The 21,588-nt window shown below is 44.1% G+C and overlaps 10 protein-coding genes across 10 annotated transcripts; 7 read left to right on the top strand and 3 right to left on the bottom strand.

Moving 5' to 3' along the window:
• Positions 1-60: 60 nt before the first annotated feature.
• VTP01DRAFT_5864 (uncharacterized protein) lies at positions 61-860 on the top strand (the record flags this gene model as incomplete). Its single annotated transcript, XM_069384701.1, has 4 exons — positions 61-203; positions 265-400; positions 463-595; positions 646-860. 4 exons carry the CDS (start codon positions 61-63, stop codon positions 858-860), a joined length of 627 nt encoding a protein of 208 aa, XP_069234908.1.
• Positions 861-1,013: 153 nt separating this feature from the next.
• On the top strand, positions 1,014-2,316 carry VTP01DRAFT_5863 (uncharacterized protein; the record flags this gene model as incomplete). Its single annotated transcript, XM_069384700.1, has 2 exons — positions 1,014-1,232; positions 1,300-2,316. The coding sequence occupies 2 exons, from the start codon at positions 1,014-1,016 to the stop codon at positions 2,314-2,316; spliced, it is 1,236 nt and encodes a 411-aa protein (XP_069234907.1).
• A 482-nt stretch (positions 2,317-2,798) lies between these two features.
• Positions 2,799-7,507, bottom strand: VTP01DRAFT_5862 (uncharacterized protein; the record flags this gene model as incomplete). Its single annotated transcript, XM_069384699.1, has 14 exons — positions 2,799-2,957; positions 3,021-3,163; positions 3,225-3,333; positions 3,545-3,674; positions 3,732-3,805; positions 3,903-4,198; positions 4,270-4,553; positions 4,813-5,046; positions 5,239-5,298; positions 5,363-5,490; positions 5,547-5,685; positions 6,020-7,066; positions 7,128-7,339; positions 7,412-7,507. The coding sequence occupies 14 exons, from the start codon at positions 7,505-7,507 to the stop codon at positions 2,799-2,801; spliced, it is 3,111 nt and encodes a 1,036-aa protein (XP_069234906.1).
• A 716-nt stretch (positions 7,508-8,223) lies between these two features.
• Positions 8,224-8,647, top strand: VTP01DRAFT_5861 (60S ribosomal protein eL22; the record flags this gene model as incomplete). The annotated part of the gene is made up of 2 exons (XM_069384698.1): positions 8,224-8,319; positions 8,381-8,647. The coding sequence occupies 2 exons, from the start codon at positions 8,224-8,226 to the stop codon at positions 8,645-8,647; spliced, it is 363 nt and encodes a 120-aa protein (XP_069234905.1).
• A 456-nt stretch (positions 8,648-9,103) lies between these two features.
• Positions 9,104-9,676, top strand: VTP01DRAFT_5860 (uncharacterized protein; the record flags this gene model as incomplete). The annotated part of the gene is made up of 1 exon (XM_069384697.1): positions 9,104-9,676. The coding sequence occupies one exon, from the start codon at positions 9,104-9,106 to the stop codon at positions 9,674-9,676; it is 573 nt and encodes a 190-aa protein (XP_069234904.1).
• A 542-nt stretch (positions 9,677-10,218) lies between these two features.
• Positions 10,219-12,672, top strand: VTP01DRAFT_5859 (uncharacterized protein; the record flags this gene model as incomplete). The annotated part of the gene is made up of 6 exons (XM_069384695.1): positions 10,219-10,679; positions 10,743-10,886; positions 10,947-11,038; positions 11,095-11,730; positions 11,790-11,880; positions 11,934-12,672. 6 exons carry the CDS (start codon positions 10,219-10,221, stop codon positions 12,670-12,672), a joined length of 2,163 nt encoding a protein of 720 aa, XP_069234903.1.
• A 110-nt stretch (positions 12,673-12,782) lies between these two features.
• Positions 12,783-13,076, bottom strand: VTP01DRAFT_5858 (uncharacterized protein; the record flags this gene model as incomplete). The annotated part of the gene is made up of 1 exon (XM_069384694.1): positions 12,783-13,076. One exon carries the CDS (start codon positions 13,074-13,076, stop codon positions 12,783-12,785), a length of 294 nt encoding a protein of 97 aa, XP_069234902.1.
• Positions 13,077-14,020: 944 nt separating this feature from the next.
• Positions 14,021-14,818, top strand: VTP01DRAFT_5857 (uncharacterized protein; the record flags this gene model as incomplete). Its single annotated transcript, XM_069384693.1, has 4 exons — positions 14,021-14,429; positions 14,486-14,578; positions 14,635-14,709; positions 14,766-14,818. The coding sequence occupies 4 exons, from the start codon at positions 14,021-14,023 to the stop codon at positions 14,816-14,818; spliced, it is 630 nt and encodes a 209-aa protein (XP_069234901.1).
• Positions 14,819-15,651: 833 nt separating this feature from the next.
• On the bottom strand, positions 15,652-16,812 carry VTP01DRAFT_5856 (uncharacterized protein; the record flags this gene model as incomplete). Its single annotated transcript, XM_069384692.1, has 1 exon — positions 15,652-16,812. One exon carries the CDS (start codon positions 16,810-16,812, stop codon positions 15,652-15,654), a length of 1,161 nt encoding a protein of 386 aa, XP_069234900.1.
• Positions 16,813-17,296: 484 nt separating this feature from the next.
• Positions 17,297-21,517, top strand: VTP01DRAFT_5855 (uncharacterized protein; the record flags this gene model as incomplete). The annotated part of the gene is made up of 25 exons (XM_069384691.1): positions 17,297-17,473; positions 17,537-17,680; positions 17,754-17,878; positions 17,938-18,029; positions 18,087-18,223; positions 18,288-18,457; positions 18,523-18,612; positions 18,677-18,762; positions 18,819-18,854; positions 18,915-19,098; positions 19,152-19,279; positions 19,338-19,434; positions 19,494-19,553; positions 19,615-19,722; positions 19,781-19,824; positions 19,878-19,967; positions 20,021-20,090; positions 20,152-20,197; positions 20,258-20,348; positions 20,402-20,521; positions 20,581-20,686; positions 20,745-20,850; positions 20,912-21,261; positions 21,325-21,401; positions 21,462-21,517. 25 exons carry the CDS (start codon positions 17,297-17,299, stop codon positions 21,515-21,517), a joined length of 2,790 nt encoding a protein of 929 aa, XP_069234899.1.
• Positions 21,518-21,588: the final 71 nt, after the last annotated feature.

Raw genomic sequence — 21,588 nt, 5'->3', positions numbered from 1 at the left:
TTGTCAAAGGGCGTGGTATCTCAGCAGCTTCCCGTTATTTCTCCTCTTCTTTTTGGATCCATGGCTCTTAGCATTGGGACGCTTTCGAGACGTCTCGAGGCTGTACTTGATGACTTCAGACGTTCCAGATCGACTTGGGAGGAGCTCAGCGGCGATGGGTTCTCGGTTGCCAATGCACTTGTCAATTCCGTGATCCAGGCAAAGTAAACTTCAAACTTCTTGCTGCTTTATATGGTGAGAGAGAGTATACTTATCCTTGAAAAGATACACAGAAGACACTGCATATTGGCATCCTGCATTGTTACGCGCCTTTCCGGGTATCACATCGATGTACAATTCAAAAATGGATTCACTTATTGCACAGCATCACACAAAATTACGAAACATTCACTTCAAAATGGTACATACAAATAACAGTATAGTGTTCCAATCAAGTGGAGAACCCTAAGATCCGCAAATTAGAAAAGACAATACACAAAGATGAAGCAACAGCAGCTGGAATTGCGTGCTATCTGTAAACGTGCAAGCGAAATACGCGGCGATGATTATGTTAACAACGTACCTGTCCATAAAACATGCCCTATGCGAACATTCGGTAAGCTTTTAGAATGAATATCTGGACTCGGCATCTGACATACATTGTAGCAAAAGGCATGGATGAGATTGTGGAAATGTATAAAGCAGCAATGACTTCGCTGGAATCTTTGCTAGGACCAGAAGGATTCACCCAGATCAAGAACCGTGAGCAAGGATTGGCCTTGCTGTCTGTATGGATGAATAACCCGAGTTTAAAGGACAATATTGTGCAGCAATTCGACGAACTATGTCGTCTTGAATTCCATGGAACAGCAAACCGATGAGATGATCGCCCACATTCAAGATACCGATGTATATATATATTTCTTCTTATATGTCTCTCTGCTGTGTTGTTTCGAGGTTGTTCCCATTTTTGGATGTCTGAAAAAAATTGAACAGCTTTCCCAGCTGAGCGCGCTTTGCCTACACTTGCTTCAATGACGACCGCCATCAACGAATACACACTCGAAAACAACACTGTCTTCTCGATCGAGGGCAGAGGTCTCAAACTTAACACTGCCGATGACGTGAAAGAGTTTGTCGACACTATTGCGCAAATGGATGATCTGCAAGTCATTCGCTTGAGCGGTAACACGATCGGTGTCGAAGCCGGCGAGGCCCTGGCAGCTGCTTTGAAACCCAAAGCAACACTCAAGGTGGGGAAAGTTTGCCTTTGGGTACACTTGCTCTGCCAGTAGAGATATCTCACACACAGTGTGCTAGCGTGCCCTCTTGTCTGACATTTTCACTGGTCGACTTTTGTCCGAGATCCCACAAGCACTGAAAGCACTTTGCGATGCGTTCGAATGCACGCAACTTGTAGAACTCGATCTGAGCGACAATGCTTTCGGCCCTGCCGGTGCGGAACCGCTGATCGACTTCTTGTCCAACACCAAGACGCTCGAGATATTAAAGCTTAATAACAATGGATTGGGTGTTGGTGGTGGAACAATGATTGCAAAGGCATTGCAGGCGTGGGCTGACAAGGCACGTGCCGAAAATCGTCAGTCGACCTTACACACTGTCATTTGCGGCCGAAATCGGTTAGAGGATGGCAGTGCTCCCGCCCTGGGTGCTGCTTTTGCTGCTCACGGTACTTTAAAGGTTGTGCGCATGCCTCAGAACGGAATCCGACCTACCGGTATCACTCAGTTGATGAAGGGTCTGGCAGAATGCAAGTTGCTGGAACATCTTGACTTGCAAGATAACACTTTCACCTCCAAGGGTAGCAGAGCCCTGGCAAAATCATTGAAGGAGTGGCCCGAGCTTCAAATTCTCAACGTTAGCGATTGCTTGTTATCTAGACGAGGCGGTGTTGCTCTTGCCGATGCCTTGTTGGAAGGTTTCAACCCAAAGATTAGCCACCTTCACTTGCAATACAACGAAATTCAGGGCGACGCTGTGCTGACATTGGCTGAGGCTGTTCGAACACATCTCAAGGAGCTTATACACCTTGAGTTGAACGGAAACAGATTTGATCCAGAAATGCGCGAGGCCAAATCTCTCGAGGAAGCACTCGCTTTGTGGGAGCATGAAGATGCTTTGGATGAATTGGATGATATGGAAGAAGTTGACAGCGATGAAGAAGAAGAGGAAGACGAAGAAGAAGACGATATTGATGAAGAGGCAGAACTTGTCGAAAAGGCACAGGCTGCAGAGGATAAGGAACCTGTCAAGACTGGTGACGATAAGAAGGAAGAAGACGATTTGGTATCAAAGTTGGAAAAAACTCATATCTAAAATGCAAATAACCATAAAGAAAGCATGAAAATGCGTAATAACACACATACAAAGCATCCATATTTAATATGCAGAATATATGTTCTTTTCGAAGTGCCCCATACTTGTATTTTGTGCCGAATAATGGCCATCATCCTTGCGAGCTAAAATTGCTTGAATCAGGAGTATTTTCTGTCGCCAGTAAGCATATGCTGAAGGTAATAGTTGGCTACGTACAAGTGGATGAAGAATGAGATCATCACTCTTGGCAACTTTATCATCATCACGCTTCCACGACTACGCGCTGGGGAAACTTTGGAGTATCCCAACCTTGAGTGCTTTATCCTGTAGTAAGTCCCGCGTAAAATAATTTCTGTATTAAATGACTCTGAAAGGCATATACTGTAAAAGTAAGATAGCAGCCACTGTCAAAGTTGGCACCTATTCTTTTGGTATGGTAACGTACAGAATATCAGGTGATAATAAAAAACATAAAAATATGCTTAAAAACGCTGATTCGCTAAATGTGTTGGCCGCTCGGGTATTCTGAGCCTTTTGTCCTTGCTCGGGGGAATCCACGTCCCCCGACGCCAGTTACTGCCTTCATGCTCTTCCGCTGTTGCCTTGATCGATTTGAACGAAGCTACATGGCTTGTCGCCATCTGTAGAATTATATACAGTTTCAGATAGAGCTATTTTAAAATTCAGGCATGCATAGCTCTTACCTTGAACTTGTACAGCAGTTCTATCAAGCTCATGAACTGTGGCAAGTCAAGAGCGTTGACCGGAAGAGTCGTTGATCCTTCGGAGATAGCGACGTACAGGCCATCTGCTACCAGCCGCAAAGTCATGAGTTTGGCGCTCAGGCCTAAGTCAGAACTATGTAAGTACCTATGCTTTGCAAAAAGATTGATGTGGCTAAATGTTACCTCCCAGCTGCAATGCCGGGATGGCAAGGTCTTTCTCGCCTCTTTTGATGGCACAATAATCCAAGATAAGCTTCGACTCTATAAGGACCTTAGCCTTGTCAGTATCGGCCTTACTGACAGGCGCGGACAGCCGACCACTTCAACGTTCCCGTTGTCTGATTCTCGTCTTTTGCCCATTTTTATGCTGTCCGAGACGATCCTTAGATTGACCTTAAAGCCAAACGAGGTCGTTGTCTCCTCATGTTGACTAATACTCTCTCCCCTGCATAACTAAAATGTCAAATTTCCGCTCGCATAACCTCTGAAATTGAGGACCTTACCATTTGCATTTCACTCCGTCTGAATAATTTTTCGAAAAGAGGACCCCAAATTTTCACAATGAGGTCTCCCTCGGTGATAATAGGGTGGTCTTCTTCGAACGCGTAGGAACGAAACTCCAGGGTTTCCAGTCTGTTGAAATTGTAATCATCGAGTACATACTGTGGAAACCATAACTTATCAACTTACATATGCTGATACATAGAAAAGATATCAGCATCATTGTTGCTGGAAGTGGTGCTCTCAGCCTTTGTAGCTGCTTTCTAGCTATCGCCAGATCTTGCAGAGCGATCTATCAATTATATTCAACATTGGAATATACACGCGGCGTAATAGAAGCACGTCTACTGTCAAAATCACCTTCTCGATCGAGCTCAGTTCGGATTTAATGTTCGTGAGGATATCAATATTCTCCAGTACGGGCGGAAATTTTCTTCGTAGCATTTTCCAATAACAGTCGTCGTTTGCTGCCTTCACCAATGCCTGACATCTGTCAGTCGTTATGACTTTTGGCTTTACATGATGCTTGTTGTAAATGTGAGACTTAAAGTTTGCAGGAACCAGAGGGTACGAGTCATATGATTCATTTTCCATCCACGCCATAGCGATCTGGAACGATGCCAAGGAATTATCCTCGTTTGCCAAATTGCCAACGCCTACAGCGCAACCATAGGAAACTTGGAAATGTTTGTGTTGTATGTTGAGTCAATCATCAGCATCTCGGGACATCTTGCTGTTTCTTGTTCTGCTTGCATATGGCTGAAGAACAGATGACTCAAGCGTCCAGTCGGTGCAGCAAGGGGGTTGACGAAGTAATCTCTTTCTTGAAGTTTTCGTATAAGCGGTTGGATAGTGTCTGCGTTCTCTCCTTCATTCAACGATCGGTTAAGACGAGCGCGCGCTTTGGCTATGGTCTTTGTATGAACTAAGTTTGGTCCTTCTGTCATATTGTTGAGCACGTTAACAACGGTTCTAGTGGGAGCCTGAGCCTTGTGAAGCGTGGCAAGGATGCTTTATTGCTTATCAAGCTTGCAATGTTGTGGAGAAGCTGCCAGTTCGAACCATTTCAAGGGTTCGTGGTTATGTCGATTGTGAATTTTGTGCACAATCCATTTGTTTCGATAATCAGGGACGTGCTGGAATTTCTTCTAGTTGCGCCTTGGCACAAACACCTTGATGTATGCCGGGCATCCTTTAGCGATAGTTTCTCTTTGTCTCACACGATTATCTGGTGTTCTGCCCCAGTTATTCCTGTATGCTCTAGATTGACCACAGTAGTATCTTGCATGATAACTCTTGCCATCTTCCTGAGCTATCAGATTGCTGCTGCCGTTGCGCGAGAAAGCATAACCACTCTCGAGTGAGTCCTTTTTCCATAGAGTTTTCAAAGTCTTCCAGGGTGTCGAAGTAGGCGTCTTCGTTAATCATTGGAAAATAGTACCAGAAATGGAATGGAAAGAGGAAGATAACCCAAATAAAAGTCAAGTCACCCATGAAATTGGTACTAATAAAAAATCGATCTTCATGGTCATACAAAGTTCTTCAAAAGATTCTTCCCGAAGTGATGTGGAGCTTTGGATAAAAAGCGAGAAGAAAAAGCGAAGATCCTTCTGAACTTCGGGTAAAAAAGAAGAAAGGCTGAAGGGTACCACTATTATTCCGAACTGGCTAAGCTCCGAACTGGCTGTTTGTAGACCTGCCCGGTTGCGGCCCAAACTTTTTGTTTGAAAGATCCAGGATTGAGTTCAGTCCAAGTCTATTTAAAAGATTATAAGTTTCCAGATGAAAAGTAAGTAGAAGGCACGCTGTACTGAACATACGTTACGATGCAGCACTCCTCATGTGACAGGCGGTGGTAACTTTCCAGTCTTTTTGCTGCGTTGTGTTTTATGATGGTCCCGACGGATTCCTTGGCATGTTCAACGAGCACATTGTCGCATTCTTTTAGCTATATTATGGTTTTAACTTCCTGTTTCCAAATTAGAAGGGATCCCTTGCGCTTACTTCAGCGAGGTCTTCCTCTTCGCGCTGTCGTTTCTGGCTTCGCAAGCGCTGTCTCCCCACGTACTCCTCAGCAACGGTGTCAGTAAGAGCTAGCACGCTTTTCTGTATGGTGTTTTCGATATGTTCGTCGACGGGATCACTATGGCAATCATTATTATCGAAGTTTGTCATTTCTTTTCTGGAATTTGCGTCGGCATCGTAACAAATGGAGTAACCAAGGAGATCGCTCAGACCATTTCAGCTGTGCATAATACTGCAAATTCGAAACCCAGTTTGCTTACACTTATTATGAAAATGCGCAGCTATTTGTAGAAATATTCATATTTAGCATATATTTCATTTTTTGATTCACATCAAGCTAAGGTACCAAACAATTGAATGGTTAGTGGGGGGATAAACAGGAGGGTGGATATCTGAGGGTTACGCAAAGCAAACTTTAGCGAGAAAGGGTATCATTCTGCGTTCTGACAAACATGTTTCTTGTGTAAGTGATCCAATCTGTTTCGGCGTCGTTTTCGATCAGGTTCTTTGCAAACTCGAGGAGATTTTCTACAGAGAGATCATCCAGGCCGTACTCGTCCTTTGTATCATATTCAAGCTCGTATTCGAGAGGTTCGTCTCCGTGCTCCTCCTCCCAGCGCGTTGTGTTGGAATAGAACTGGGTGTAACCAAGTAGCGTAAATGGACGACTGTCGTGTTTTTCGGTTGAAACGCTGTATCGATAGATGCGGACTGTAGGATAATAGACAGGCAGAACCGAAGGGGAAACACTAGCAGTAACGATTGGGAGAGGATAAGTGGAACCGTCTTGAGGAACATCATCCTTGTTCTTTGGCAAATCGATCACTTCGTACATATTCCGTAGCCAATCTACATATGCTTCAACGTCGCGAGTAGCATGGAAATGATCGTCTGGATCAGACAAGGCATTGAAGTTGCTGTATACTCCTCGTCTGGCGCTCTGGACGTCGTAAATTAGAAAGTGGTCCACGTTCAAATGTCCATACAAGGAGCCAACGATAATATCCGAATACTTTGAAACAACATGCAGGTAGGATTCAAAGCATTTTCGTTTGTAGTCTCTAGGAGATGGTGGGACGTGACCCATGATAAGAACCTTGACTTTGTCTGCGCGCGCACGCTCTAGCTCGTTTCTTAGCCATTCAATGTGATCGCGTGCAGGGCCTGGTTTTCGACAGCTTTTGACAGCATCGTTCTTTTTCATAAAATACATTGTGTTGAGTGAGATCACGCGAACATGTTTCAGGTCGATGGAGAAATATCCGTAATGGCGGAAAGTATGCATCTGGCCGGAGGGAATGAAGGGCTGCCATATATGACTGAAGAATGGCAGGATGGCGTCGTCTGCGACGATCTGGTTGTGTGGATACACGTCATTGTTACCGAGACAAGGGATAATGGGCGTATTTGGAAATGTACTAAGCATCCTGTCAGTGACAAGTTGATTGAGACGCTGGACTTGAGTCAAAGGCCTGCCCTGCCGTTTATCCCAGTCATGTCTAGAATATACAATTCAGAATTACTTGTATAACATCCATTTGACCACAAAGAAAAACGTGCCTGGCATTGTCTCCAGTCCAAATGATGAAGTCAAGCTTATTTCCCCACTCGCGCGCGACCCAGTCTAGTGTTTGTTGCATCAATAATATTGGCGCATCGCATTTCTCACCCGGGGCACCGAATCGGCCAACATTAGTGTCAAACAAGCTCTGACGCCTTCCTCGATGACAAGCGGAAGAAGGTGATGAACCTGGCACGTAGTTCGGGTCCACCTAGCGAGGAGCAAGCACGAATTAACACTCTATCAGCCTGTTTTGACGTCTGCTAAAATAGAAAATACATACGTGCATATCTGTTATGTGCAAGAAATACCGGTAATCAAGATGATTATTTTCGGAAGCATCGGTGCGCGCCCACCAGTTTGACGTGGTCTTAACCATGGGCAGAAGCACCTGCCGTTTTATTGCTCCTGTCAGGAGAACAATGAATGCAGCGGCTGTGCAGACGACCTTTGACAGCATATATTACAGTAGATGGCAGAAAATGAAGGAAGAAAGAAGAAAAGAAAAAGAAATGAATTGTGGATGACGCTAACGTTGCCCTCAGAAGAAAAAAGCACATGCAAACATTGGACGGTGTAAAACCAATTTCTGCAACAAGGGTGACTCGGAAGTCATCCATAAACAGTTTCGATCAGACAACGACGCTTCTCGCTCCTCCGTAGTCCAGTAACAGCAGCTCATGCAACTATACTCGGAGTATCATTGGAAGGCTATCATGCACTTTGCTGTAGACATGCTGATGCGCCGCTGATCAAAAGATACTACAGACATCCCGTGACATGCCATTCATCCACCTATATAATATCATCACTTCTCGGTTACTATATCTCTTGTTAAGCTTAAACTCTAAAGCAGCTGATTCAACTTAGAATACATTATGTCTATTTTTTAGTTGTCCACGGCTTCCATTTTTCTCTTGTACTAACCATTTCTTCCCCGTAATGTAACCTCCACCATCTGTCCTGCTGCGTTGCAGTTTCAGGCGGAGCAGCCAGAGACGGCACAGAAAAAAAATTTTTTCATCTTTGTGTAATGAACCCCGTCGAGCGGCAAACAGTGTGCTTTCTCTTTCTTCTCTCTCTCTTTATCTGGCCATGGCTCCCATTAAGACCTCCGTCCCCAAGAAGTCCAAATTCGTCATTGACTGCTCCGGCCCTGCCAATGACAAGATTTTTGATGCCGCTGCCTTTGTAAGTTTCAACTGCAAAGCTCGATCTCGACATTCGCGAGATGACTAACGTGTATATACAGGAAAAGTTCCTCCACGACCGCATCAAGGTTGAAGGTCGCACCAACAACTTGGGTGACAATGTTGTCATCACCCGCGGTGCTGATAACAAGATCACCGTCGTTGCCAACATTGACTTCTCTAAGCGCTACTTGAAGTACCTAACCAAGAAGTTCTTGAAGAAGAACCAGATCCGTGACTGGCTTCGTGTCATTGCCGTCGACAAGGCTACCTACGAGTTGAGATACTTCAACATTGCCAACAACGAGGACGAAGAGGACGAGGAATAGGCGTCTTTGATGTAATAAAATCCAATGCCTGAAGGGTGAGACGAGAACGAACCCGCTGGGCTTTTTTGCTCACAAATCACAATCTCTGTGGATTAATATGCATTGCATACTACGACAACTCGGTTATATTCATATATCTTTGGAACTTGCGTTGCGCTTGCAAACAGGTAAGTTAGTAGATTGTGGTCGCAAACTTGAGGGTTGGCTAGTTCCCACTCCTTTGTGGCAATATACGATGTGACACACGGCAACTTTTCGAGTGAATATCTTTTGAGTTTGTCGGCTTCAGGGGTGATCCCATCATATAGTTATGATGAAAAAAGGAGGTGTTCGACTCTTGAGCTAGTACGTGTCGATCATTAGCAAAAACGATATAAAAACAAGATCATTTCTACAATTACTGTTACTTTTTGCCTCTTTTCATCGTCTATCTCCATTCCTTTGCAATCGGCAAACATGGCCGCTTTGCCTGCTCTTTACAAACGTGACGATGCGCAGTCTGCAGCTCCATTCTGGATATCAACTGTAGCTTGCGTTGCCTTGCTGATTGGTGGCATTGCGTTGGCTATCTTTCTGTATTCTTGCGTGGATATTAAGAGACGTTGGAGACGAAGAACTCTTGTCGGCGAAGCAAATGCGGATATGCAAGAGAAGTTGAAAAGTATGATGACGGGTCAAAACCAAGTCGTTCCCGCTGCTGGACAGCGTGCGTATCCTGTCATCAATTCTACCGAAACAGCCACAGCAAGCAACGAGCCGTTTTCTCAATCAAGTCGAGCAGAACATGGACATACAACCGGAAATGGTAATCCCGATACTTGCAGCACGAATTCGAATGCATCAAAAAATCAATCTTCTTCTCCTGCCCCTCGTCCACCACCTCCTTCACTTCCGATGAATTCTTGGAAAAGCTCAGCATTTGCATCTTTGAAGCGGAAATCAGTCGCTTCCATCCAGTGGGTTGGACTTCATGGTCCCATGGATCGACGGTCTCAAACATTGGAGTTATCTGTTGCTAACAAGAGCTGAACATTTTGTATTGACGGTACTAGTACTACGTAGTTGTAATGAATAAATTCTGTTATTTAGTTGTCCACTTCTTCTCTCAAAAGTGCTGTAATTGCTGTTTCGTTTGATAATGTTATTAACATCACGTCGCTCTCAATGCCTATTTCCTCAACTACATAGGTTGATGGCAAAGCCTTCTTTCGCTATCGATGCAGTTATCATTTCCCGGTACAGAAGATCACTAGACAACAGCAGATATATATATATATATATTGATACATAATTTTCGTTTTACAACGGACAAGATATTATGATTGTTCGTGAGTAAGTGGTTGTCTCCAGCACCCCTTTCGTGGCTATTGTCCAAATACGTCGCGATTTATCCCAATCATTCATAGCATAGATATTAGCTCCTGTTAATAAAGATGCTGTAACCTTGCCTTTGTACGAGATCTACCATGCATCGGCTGCAACACACAGAAAGGAAATCAGCGGGCATATCTCCACCCCAAAAATGCTAGATCGATCGAACGGATCGGCGGGTTCTTCTTTCATGTGATACTATGCCTCAAGCAAGAACCTTGTTTATATTGGGCACGCTGGCGATCGTAGCCTATGTGGGTCTAAAATACCGGGCAAAGAGGAAGGAGAGCCTGTCAAAGAATGAGGAAAGCGCGCGATCCGGCAAGCAAGATAACGAAGAACAGGAAGAGAGTTGGTTGAATCTACAGACATTGCAAGCAACCGGAGACGATTTCATTAATACTGTTTTCAACTCAAACTCATTGTCTGATGCATGGAACAATGTCAAATGGCCAGAGCTACCATCGTTGGAGCAAGTCAATGCCAAGCTAACAGAGCTGTATCCAGCCTTCACGCTGCAAATTGAGAATTTGCGCAAGAGTGACGAAAGCTTCTGGGAATACCTTTACATGGACGAGTTTCAAAAGATAATCCAGGAAACGAGACGTGAAGATCAGGACCCTAGCTTGCATCCAGAGATCAACGTAGATGCTTATGTAAGGTACGACGTTTATGCTGTAATATATATATGTTAAAACAACACGCGTCTAAAAGGTTGCAATAGACAATCGTCAGACCTGTGCGACGAAGAGCAAGAATTCATCAAGAAGCGGAAGCAGCATGTCCGCGATGCATTTGCTGCGTTCATTGGCGTGGATCCGGAAATTGTAGATCTGGAGGATATTCCCATTGTCGGCATTGCATCCAGGTATTTGGAACTGTGACACAAAGAAATTCTGGCTGTTGACTGATCTACAATGACAAAAAGTGGAGGAGGGTATCGGGCAATGGTGGCTAGCACAGGCTACATGAAAGCAATGAGAGAGACGGGAGCACTTGATTGCGTTACTTACACCGCTGGTAGGTTGGCGAGTCGATCCATATCTCGAGCTAGCATTTAGTTGTCTGCTTATTAGGTGTATCTGGTTCGACTTGGGGCATGGCGCAGTTCTACAGCGGATTAGCTGACGCTTCCTTTGATACGCTGATGGATCACTTGAAAAGCCATATTCACACGCACATTGCCAATCTGTCAAATTTCATCACGATACTGAGGGCTTCTACGCACAATGCCAAGATCCTTTTGCAAGGCATTATCCAGAGATATTATCAATTGAAAGGCACGCTGAATCTAGTCGACATTTTTGGAATGCTGCTCGGTTTCACGCTTTTGACGAGGAAAGTGACGGTGAGCGAAGGGACCGGAACGAATGAAAGAGGTATGGAGTCGTACAGCGAAAAAATCGACCGAGATACTTCGAGCATGGAGGAAAAAGACGGCAAGATCAAAGATGATGATGGAGCGCAAGTGCTTCCTGTCATCTTGGAACGATCTGAGCTTAAGCTCTCGCGGCAAAAGGAATACTTTGAAGATGGATCTTTACCTATCCCGATTTACTGCGTTGTTCGGCATGAAGTTCGAGAGCCTAAGGCGACAGTAGAAAATGAAGCAAATGCTATCGAAAGCTCAAAGAAGGAGGAAGAAGAACCATCTGACTTTTATCAATGGTTTGAGTTTACGCCTTATACGATGGGCAGTGAGGAAATTAATGGTAAGCAAATGTATATCTTTGGTTGTCGAGGAGAATGCTTATCAAAATGTATAAACCAGCGTGGATTCCAGTGTGGGCTTTCGGTCGTCGATTCGACAAGGGTAAAAATATTGAACGTCTCCCTGAACAGACTCTTGGTATCCTGATGGGGTAAATTTAAATCCTGTAATAGATAAAGGTAAAATGTCTAACTTGGATTGCAGCGTGTTTGGATCAGCGTTCACCGCAAGTCTAGCCCATTTCTATCAAGAAATCCGATTGCTCTTGCCATCATCTGCTCTTGAGAAAGTGGATGAAATCCTGAACGCGTACCACAGCACCATGTCGACCTTCCATCCTTTCTCACAAGCCAGGTTCGCAAATCCGTTCTACAGACTTTCAGACGATACTAGCACAACATTGTATGGTACGGAAGAGATTGACTTGGTGGATGCGGGCTGTGACAACAACATTCCATTTTATCCGCTGCTGCGAAAGGGTCGAGATGTGGACCTCATCATAGCTTTTGATCTGAGCGCTGATATCGAGACTGCTCCTCACCTTCAGCGGGCCGAAGGATATGCAAAGCGGCGTGGCATTGTCGGTTGGCCATCCGGCGCTGTGTGGCCCACCTCTACGGACAAGTTAGACACGTGCGCCGTCTTCACGACAGCTTCCTCGGAAGAAGCCGTGTCAGACTCGCAGTCAGCGGTGGAATATCCAGAACGGATTAACCCTATCACAGTTGCATACTTTCCTCTGGTCAAGAACGAGCAATACGACGCCGATTTCGATCCGCAGACAGCCGAGTTCTGCAGCACTTGGAATTTTGTGTACACATCGGAGCAGGTTTCAAAATTGGGAGGACTTGCAGAAAAGAACTGGCGTGACAATCTGGAAAAGGTGAAACAGGCCATGAAGGAAATCTGGGAAACGAAACGTTCTTTAAGACATCGAAAGTAATTAATAGTTGCAATGCTTGTACGCAGGGTTTTTATTGTTATTAATTAATATCGTTTAATATTGTTTGCACATACAAGAGACGCTATGGAGGAAATGTTTGCGTTGCAGATTCAAGTCTTTGGACTTTGATGCTCCAGTTCATGCAACTTTTCCACTTGTTCAGGAGTTCCTCTATTTTCGATATTTCGAACAAGCTGAGGATAGCAATCCCAGCACTTTTTGTCCTTGTCCTTGCTGCCGCTTCTACTGGCGGCTTCCTTCAAAAGTTGATCCCTGTCGAGACCGTTGTCAAAGTCGTGGGTATCTCGATCAGTGTGCGACATGGCGTTTCCTTCACCGGTTGGCGAATTTATGCTGTTGCGGTAGAGGAGGGGATGAGAATCATCAGCTTGAGCATCAGACATGGAGAGAGAGAGAGAAAGAGAAAAGAGGACAAATTTCTCGAAAGAGGAAAACTGGTGAGAAATAGAAAAATTCATGCAATGCAATCAAAAGTCAGCAAAAGTCCGTCGATGATCCTACCGTGTATACATCACTGCCAACCACGAGATTTTAAAAACAAGATGTCTTGTGAATGCTTGAATCTACAGTGTGATGATGATAAGGAATACTGCTGGCGCTATCAGCTGAAAGCAGGTATTTCAACCTCATGACATGAATTGCAATCAATCTAGATAATCCATTTTCTTCGACCTCGAAACTACAGAACAGTACTCGCTTCCACTTTATCACTCACTACACCCAGGCAGATACATATAATAGTAGCTTCGCAGAATTACTATTCTAATGGGCCGCAAAAGCTAGCTATACGGTTGAGACTTCCTCTTCAGATTAACTCCAGTTACTGCCGCAACAATTGCAATGATCTATCCGCCTTCTTCGAACTGTTTCAACTCGATTCACGTCGAACATTAAAGCTGAATGTTTCACAAGCACTTCGCACACGTAGGTACAGCAAGAATGGCTTTGCGTCCCTTTTGATAAATCATCCAAATGGACTTAGCACTCTTGCAGTTTCATACCGTCGATGGAAAGTACTGTCTTTGTGGAAGTATTAGTATTGCATACGCGATAACAAGGAAATTTAGAAATTGCCTACAATATTTACATCTTCTGTAACACCAACCCCCCTTTGAATATTTCAGAAGGCATATTTTCAACACCTACTATGTATGATAGCGGCCACCAAAGAGATGCAGTGTACGGCCTACGACACAAGGCATGCTGAATGGATTTTCCAAGGCTTGCTGAGTGCGGAAAATGATAAAAACCACGACACCAACGACTTGCCAAACTTGCATGCTTTTGTTTATTTTTTTGACACCACATTGAAAAAAGGCTAGCGTCTATGGCTGAACAGCAAACAGATATACCTTTAACGACGTCAGTGCCGGCTACCAACATTCCCAGTAACCCAACTGTGACATTGCAACAACCACCGCCCTCGCCGTCCGCAATGTTACCAGTTGCCGATAATACCTCCGCTGCACAGCTTCATTCCACGGCGCCGCTTCCGGCATCCGGTAGCAACCACAGTGGTCACGAAGAACAGCAAGCAGTTCGCAATGATTCCGGAGCTATCGCCGAATCTGTTAGCAATTACGACGACGGCAACGAAGAAGAAGAACGCAAGGTACCGTTGGATCTCGTGCGGCTGACGCTGCTCTTGATATCCGGCGATAGACACGTCTTTGAATTCGAGCCCAGTACCAAGGTGTTGGATGTTAAGAAGCACCTCTTGTCAAATTGGCCTCAAGGTTCGCTCCCTGTTATACCTGGATAGTGGAAAAGATCTAAACGTTTTAATTAACAGAGTGGAATCCGCGACGACCGGCACCGAAAACGTTCCAACAGTTGGAATTATTGTACCTCGGGAAGTTTTTGGATAGCAGTTCTTCACTCGAATGTAAGATATAGCTGCATGATTTTGCGATCTATAAACTCACGATGCGTTTTGGCTAGCCAACAAACTCGAAGGTGGAGAATGCTACACTGTACATTTACTAGTGCGCGATTACAACCCGAAATCCGCTGAAGGTAACGTGTAATACGGCATTTATCAATGATAGATTGGCGGCGCTAACAAGCTACAGACGCCGACAGTGCAGAAACTATGCCGCGATGTAAATGCTGTATTATACTTTAGTTGACATCTCCTTCACATGCTTTTATCTACGCTATACATATACCATGTCTGCAACCCAACGCCCGCACGCATCATAGTCTATGCACTTTAGGAACAGCCACTTTAAGGCCCCGTAGCAAGAAGGTTAATCCATGCTTACATTCGAAATTACATTGTTTCAATTGATATGGAGCTTGAAACTCTGAATAAATGACACTTTTTGTTGTCATACGATATTTTGCCGTGCAGTAACCTGTTTCAATTAAGTTCGGATCTAGTCCTTAATGGCATGCATGGAGCTTGTATCTTCGACGACCACCCGACGATCCAGACAGGAGGTCGAAACGTCATTCGGCTATCCAGATGTCCAGTACCATTCTTGTCTCAAGAGGGGCATGGCACGACATTGATCCACCCAGATGTTCATTAAACCAAAAATGCAACGAAAACATCAATCGAAACAAATAGAATGCATTTCGTACGATAATGGGGTAAATTGTATACAAGATTTGAAGAAATATACATCATCTAAACCTGTAAGGTAAAAAGACCTTACAAGCGTCTGGGGTATCAAAGACTATGCATGCTACACGTACTTTGCGTGCATAAAAGGATTAAAAACGGGATATACGTGTGGTTGTAAGGTCGATTGCGGAGAAAAAGAAGAAGCACATGGCGAGAAACAAAATACGTTGAGCCTGCTACGACTGCAGATAGCTCGACTGTTTGCTGTTTAAACATGCGGCATTGAAATGATGTTGATTATCGTGCGATTATGGCGGCAGAGCAAAAATGGATAGGAAAGAAGGATCCAGCCATTTCCTAACATTATTCTCTCTCTTTTTACTTGACCATCAAGACTGTCGAGCCTCGTCTGCAGGAGGATGAGAAGAGGAAGATGAAGTTGGTGCGGATGGCGATTGAGAGAGCGGATATTCGTAAAGCGGTGGTGCACTCGGGGTATACGCTGGAGGCGGCGCTTCGGGAGGCTCGAGAGGTAAAGAACGGCTATGATGGCTGCAGTGAGCACATGTATGGACAGGGTACTGAGGTTTATTCAGCACAGATGAGCTGGCTTCTGCTTGGCTAGGAGCATCATCGACCGCTGCATCTAATTCCTTTGGTGTCGGAGCAGAAGGCGCTGGAGCTGTTTGTAAAGACATTGATATAACATGACGTCGATGAGAAAAGGGGTTATACGCAGCTTGATCCAGCGTCTCCAGGAATGGAGGAGCCGGTGGGGCTGACGGTGCAGGCATGTAGTGCTCCTCGTCGTCGTCGTCGCCTTGGTCGCCGTCGTCGTTCCTGTCGCCGATTTGATTATTGCTGTTGCCGGCATATGTTTGCCCTCTCGCCGAGCTTATTGTTCGCATAAGCTGCGTGTCTGTCACCGGCGAACCACCGTTGCTGTCACCACTAAGACGCTGTTCATCTTGTCTAGTTTGATATTCTCGTTGTTTCCGCTTCCGTCGGCGCATGCGGGTGAAGACAATGAGTGTAGCTACTACGGCAATGGCACCGACACCGCCGACTACGGACAGGATGGTGACCATTCGCCGCAGTGCGGCCTGATCCTCCTGTAGTTGACGGGCAATGGCTGCGTCGTTGGGATCTGACATTTGTGTCTTTGTGGTGGTTTTTGTTTGTTGCTGCCGAGCGTAAGTATTTCCGTCGTGAATGACCTTGTTGGGATCTGGACTAGGTCGTATAATTACGATAGTTGTGACAATTATGGTTACAGTTTTGCCGGTTTTATCGTCGGTAGTGGTCGATCTTGTAATTGCTCGAGTAGAATGTCTCTCATCCCTCGCTTGCAGTGCAATAGCCTTTGGTGTTGCACTGCTACTAGGTTGACTTGCAGCAGACCACGGTGTGGGTGTCTCTGAAAGGCTAACTGATAAAAAAGGGGTATATGTTGCCGCTGGAGGAGCCAGTTGCGCATAAGTGGCGTATATATAACCACTCAAGCCGAGCAAAAGTATGCAAATTTGCAGTGTGATTGCCTGTAGCCGCATGCAGCGAACGGGAAAAAGGAACGTACAACTGCTGCCATTGAATTCTATTGCACCGAACTTGTATTCAATGGGCATTAGCAGATCATCCTGCTGAACATCTGCTTACGATAATGAACATTGTAATTTATATACAGTGCCCATCCAACTACACTCCAAATCAAAAAACCTGATTTCGCATTGGATATGTTTAATGACTTATCTCGAGTCTAAAGATATGGAAGCCACATGTACCGTGTGATATCTATTGGATCACTTCAGATCCTGTAAGTGATTCGTAATGAGATCTGCATTAGATAAAATGAATATTGCACTCTGGTAAGTAGTACTTGCACAGATAGAGCAAGGTAATAGTTTGAAGACAATAACGGAAGACGCGTGAAAGTGGGACAAAGAAATGTATGCGGAGATCATTTTGATCACTTTATGCATTCAAAAAGGGCGAGTTTTCTCTTTGATCTGATCAATACCTTGTTGTCCCCACTCCATGTCTGAAGACAAACCAAAGTCACCGCTTTTCAGCAATCTCTGTGCCCTGATGCAGAGCATTGCTGATCAGCGTGGCACCGAGCCGAAGAAACGACGACTCGACAAGTATATTTACGAGTGGCGAAAGGAGTACGGCCAAGATTTCTACGAGGCCTTCAGGTTGCTGCTACCACATGTACGTACAATATCTCGGGTGCATATTGGGAATATAGCGTTTTTAACTCTGATATCTATGTAGCTGGATAAGAAGCGATACAATATGAAAGAAACCAAACTTGCCAAAGTGTACATTGATGCATTGGGCCTGGGCAGGAACTCGGCAGCTGCCTACGACCTCACAAAGTTCAAGCAGCCATCAGCAGTATTCCGATCCAAATATGCGGTACGCAGTTATGGTCAACATAAAAATAGTATCAGTCTTTATTTGCTTACTAAATCACTCGGCCCCTTTCCAGAAATCAACAGGCGATTTTGTGGCCGTTGCCTACAGCATAATCGAAACTCGTTCCACTGTGCAGCAACCAACGCAGACAGTGCATGATGTAAACGTGCTGCTTGATAAATTGTCGAAATCAGAAGGGTAATATTCGATAACATTTACATCATTGAGCAGCATGATTAAATTTCCTTTTGCATTAGAGATGAAAGCGGCAGAGTAAACATATTCAAGCATATAGTAAATGTATACACTCCATTCGAGCAAAAATGGTTGATTCGTATCATTTTGAAAGGTAGCAAAAATTCATCGATCATCTGTGTTGTAAGTGTTAATCTTTGCATGTCTGCAGATCTGAAAATCGGCATGACGGACAACTCCATGCTTCAAGTATATCATCCACAAGCACGTGAAATGTATGCACTCTGTAGCAATTTGGAGAAAGTCTGCAAAGATTTACAGGATCCCTTTAAGAAACTTCATCAAACGGTGCGTTTACTTTGCTATACGACGCCACTTGACTAGCATTGACGTTTTATACATTGGTTTATAGACGATCCAGCTTTTCCATCCGTTCAAGCCGCAGCTTGGTCACAAAGATGTGCCAAAGGATGTCAGCAGAGTACTATCGAATGGACGATTTTACATTGAAGAAAAGATTGATGGAGAGCGGATACAGATGCATTTCGATAAAAAGACAGGCAAATTTATGTGGTTTTCTAGGTATATATTTGCCAATCTGCATTGTCGACTCGCGTTATTGAGAGAGTTGTTTGGGTATATATTAGACGATCTATAGATTATACCTTCCTTTATGGAGATTCACCGATCGAAGGACGACTTGCTGGTGCTATTATCGATTGTTTAAGGGCTGACAGGTAAGAAAATTCGATTTGGAAAGCGTTCATTTCCCATTATCGATTTACATCTAGCTCGATGCAGTTTGATTTTGGATGGAGAAATGGTTGCCTATGATCCCAAGCTCGACGTCTTCTTACCTTTTGGAACTCTTAAGTCATCCGCCAAAGGTATTTCTAGATCAAAATCAAATTTAAGGTTTCTTAATATTAACCATAAATCCCAGATGAGAGTATCGACCCACACAAGGCTCACCCTTGTTGTAAGTCTGCAATTATTAGACTCAGGAATCGCGTACGTGAGATCTAATGTCCCTTGATAGTCATTGTGTTTGATATCGTGTACTGCAACGGCAATCCGCTCTTGGACTATCCGCTTTCAAGTAGATTGAAAATTTTAGGAAGTGTTGTTAAAGAGAAGCGAGGCAATCTTAACTTGCTACCTCGAGAAGAAAAGTCAACATTTCAAGATATCGTGGATGCATTGGATCGGGCCATATCTCTAAGGTAGGTCTGCTTTGTGTGAGCCAAAGAAAAAATGTTACTTAGACGCATGGTAGGCAAGAAGGCCTTGTTATCAAAAATCCCGGATCAGTTTATGAACCCGGACAAAGAAATCAAACTTGGATTAAGCTGAAGCCAGAATATATCAACAGCTTGAATGACAACTGTGATTTGCTCGTTGTGGGTAGGTGCTGTGGAAATCATCTATTCAGCACTTGCATATTTATTCACAACGCTCTAAGGTGCCTGTTATGGCTCTGGAAGACGCGGAAACCGTCTCAGTCAATTCTTGTGTGCAATCCGAGATGATCGCGATAAGGACAGCGAGGATAATCCAAGGTAAGCTTTTTGCATGCCGATAAACAAAGGAAACTTGATGTTTGAAACGTTTCCATCAGATTCATGACTTTTGCTACGTTGGGCACGGGTTATACCGTGGATGAGCTCGATGAATTCAGGTAAGGAAGTCCAAAATACTAAAGAATTCTTAAAATCTTCGACTAAAATGCTTGCAACTAGGAAATATTTTGAGAATTGCGAAAGATATGACCCGAAACGGCAGCCATCTTGGTTAATCCATCCTCCAAAGTCGAACGAGAACCCGGACGTCATTGTACCTTATTCGAAGTACGTTTACAGTATAAAAAGTTCCGAAAGTTTACGTAAACATAACTGGTTCATATAGGTCTGTCGTGGTCGAGGTCAAGGCTTCAGAAATTATATGGGGAAGTACGTGTCACTGCAAACCTATTTTTAAATGATTGGTACTTATCAAAGCTTAGACATGTATGGAGCTGGAAACACCTTGCGGTTTCCTCGATTCATGTCGTTTCGGACGGACAAATCATGGAAGGATATCATGACTTATACTGGTAAGTTCCTTGTATTCAACAGAAATACGAAGCGACTTACATGATACATCCAGAAATGATCAAAGCAAGAAAAGAAGGAACGGTTGGCAGTAAGAAGCGGTCTGCTTCTCAACAAGACCTCATGTGAGTTCACAGCCAAGAGCTCATCACGTTTTATTTCTCTTATCGTTTCTTTTAAACGTAGTGGTCATACCAAAAAGCGTGCAAAAACCAAGACATCCGCGCGTCCTGCAAGTATCTGCTCATCAAAAATGACGAGTTTGAGTATAATGCTAACGTTGCAGATATAGTCAAGGAGTTTCACATTGACAGAAAGTCAGCAAGGCGTTGATGTCAAAAATATCAAAGTTAAAACGTCCTTGTTTGGTGGCTATATGTTTTGTAAGTATCAGACACTTGAGTTTATATCTCGCTGTTATGTTAACATGCAGTAGATGTAATCACTGGAGACGAGACCTATTCAAAACAAGCTTTGGAAGCTTTGATACAAGAGAACGGAGGCAGTTTCTGTCAAAACCCCGTCAACGCTGATCGCATTATTGCCAGTACACCAAGTAGGTATATTATGGAAAAGGATTTCAAAGTGTTTGATATTAAAAAAAAAATGTGAAAGACATATCGGTTAGGAGTATCATGAGCAAAAAGGACCATGACATTATTTTGCCCCGGTGGATCCTGGACTGTATAGAGAATCAGGATTTGCTCGATTTGGCTCCCAAGTATGTTCTCAAAGACTGCCTTCTCCGGACTGTACAAGTTTGCTGATGAATACTGTAGGTATATGTTGTATACGACCGCCAAGAAGAAACTAGAATTTCGCGCCAAGATGGATCCGTGGGGAGACGAATATACAAATGATGCTACAGAGCAAAGTCTGCAGGAGGTAAATATTTCAAACGCGAAGGAAAAACCGACAACTATTGATTCACACCGTTGGGCACAAGGTCTTTCAACGGATGCCAAACCAAGCTGGAGATCCGGAGAAAGCGCGCCAATTGGCTGATGAGATCCATGAACGATATTTTCCAAATACAGGTATCCCGGGCTTGATGTTTCAAAGAGTGAAAGCCTACCTAGATGTTGCCGCAGACGATAAACCCATAAGCAGAAGCGAGGATATAACGATGGATTGGGTCACAGAACAACGTACACGAGAGAGGCTACATTTGTCAGCAGCCGATATCCGGTTTTACGGAGGACAGATTACAAGCAGCATTGAAGAAGGCGTGACGCATGTCGTGATGGACCCAGATAACTTGAAACGCTTGCCTTCTCTGACAGAAGCATTTAAAAGGTTGGATTGCAGCTATGGTTGATGTTATTTTCTAGTTTTACTTAGCAACAGTATTCCATTTAGGATGCCATTACCGCGGTTTGTAACCACAGATTGGACCAACGCGTGCGTACGGGAAAAAACAATGGTCGATGAGCGAAGTAAGTCATAATCTTTAGTGTGACAAAAAAGATGATTAACTAAAAATATCATCATTCTAGAATACGAGCCAAAATTGCCTAGAAAGCAAGAGCCTAGCCCACTATTTCCGGCGTAAAAACTTCAAGTAATAGCAAAATTGTACATAGCAATAAAACGCGTAAATATTTCATGTTATTATGCTTATTG

This window comes from Rhizomucor pusillus (assembly GCF_041956525.1).
Source record: "Rhizomucor pusillus strain CBS 183.67 unplaced genomic scaffold VTP01scaffold_26, whole genome shotgun sequence".
Lineage (NCBI taxonomy): Eukaryota > Fungi > Mucoromycota > Mucoromycetes > Mucorales > Lichtheimiaceae > Rhizomucor > Rhizomucor pusillus.
The sequence above is the reverse complement of the archived record's forward strand: the minus strand, read 5'-3'. Positions and strand labels throughout refer to the sequence as shown.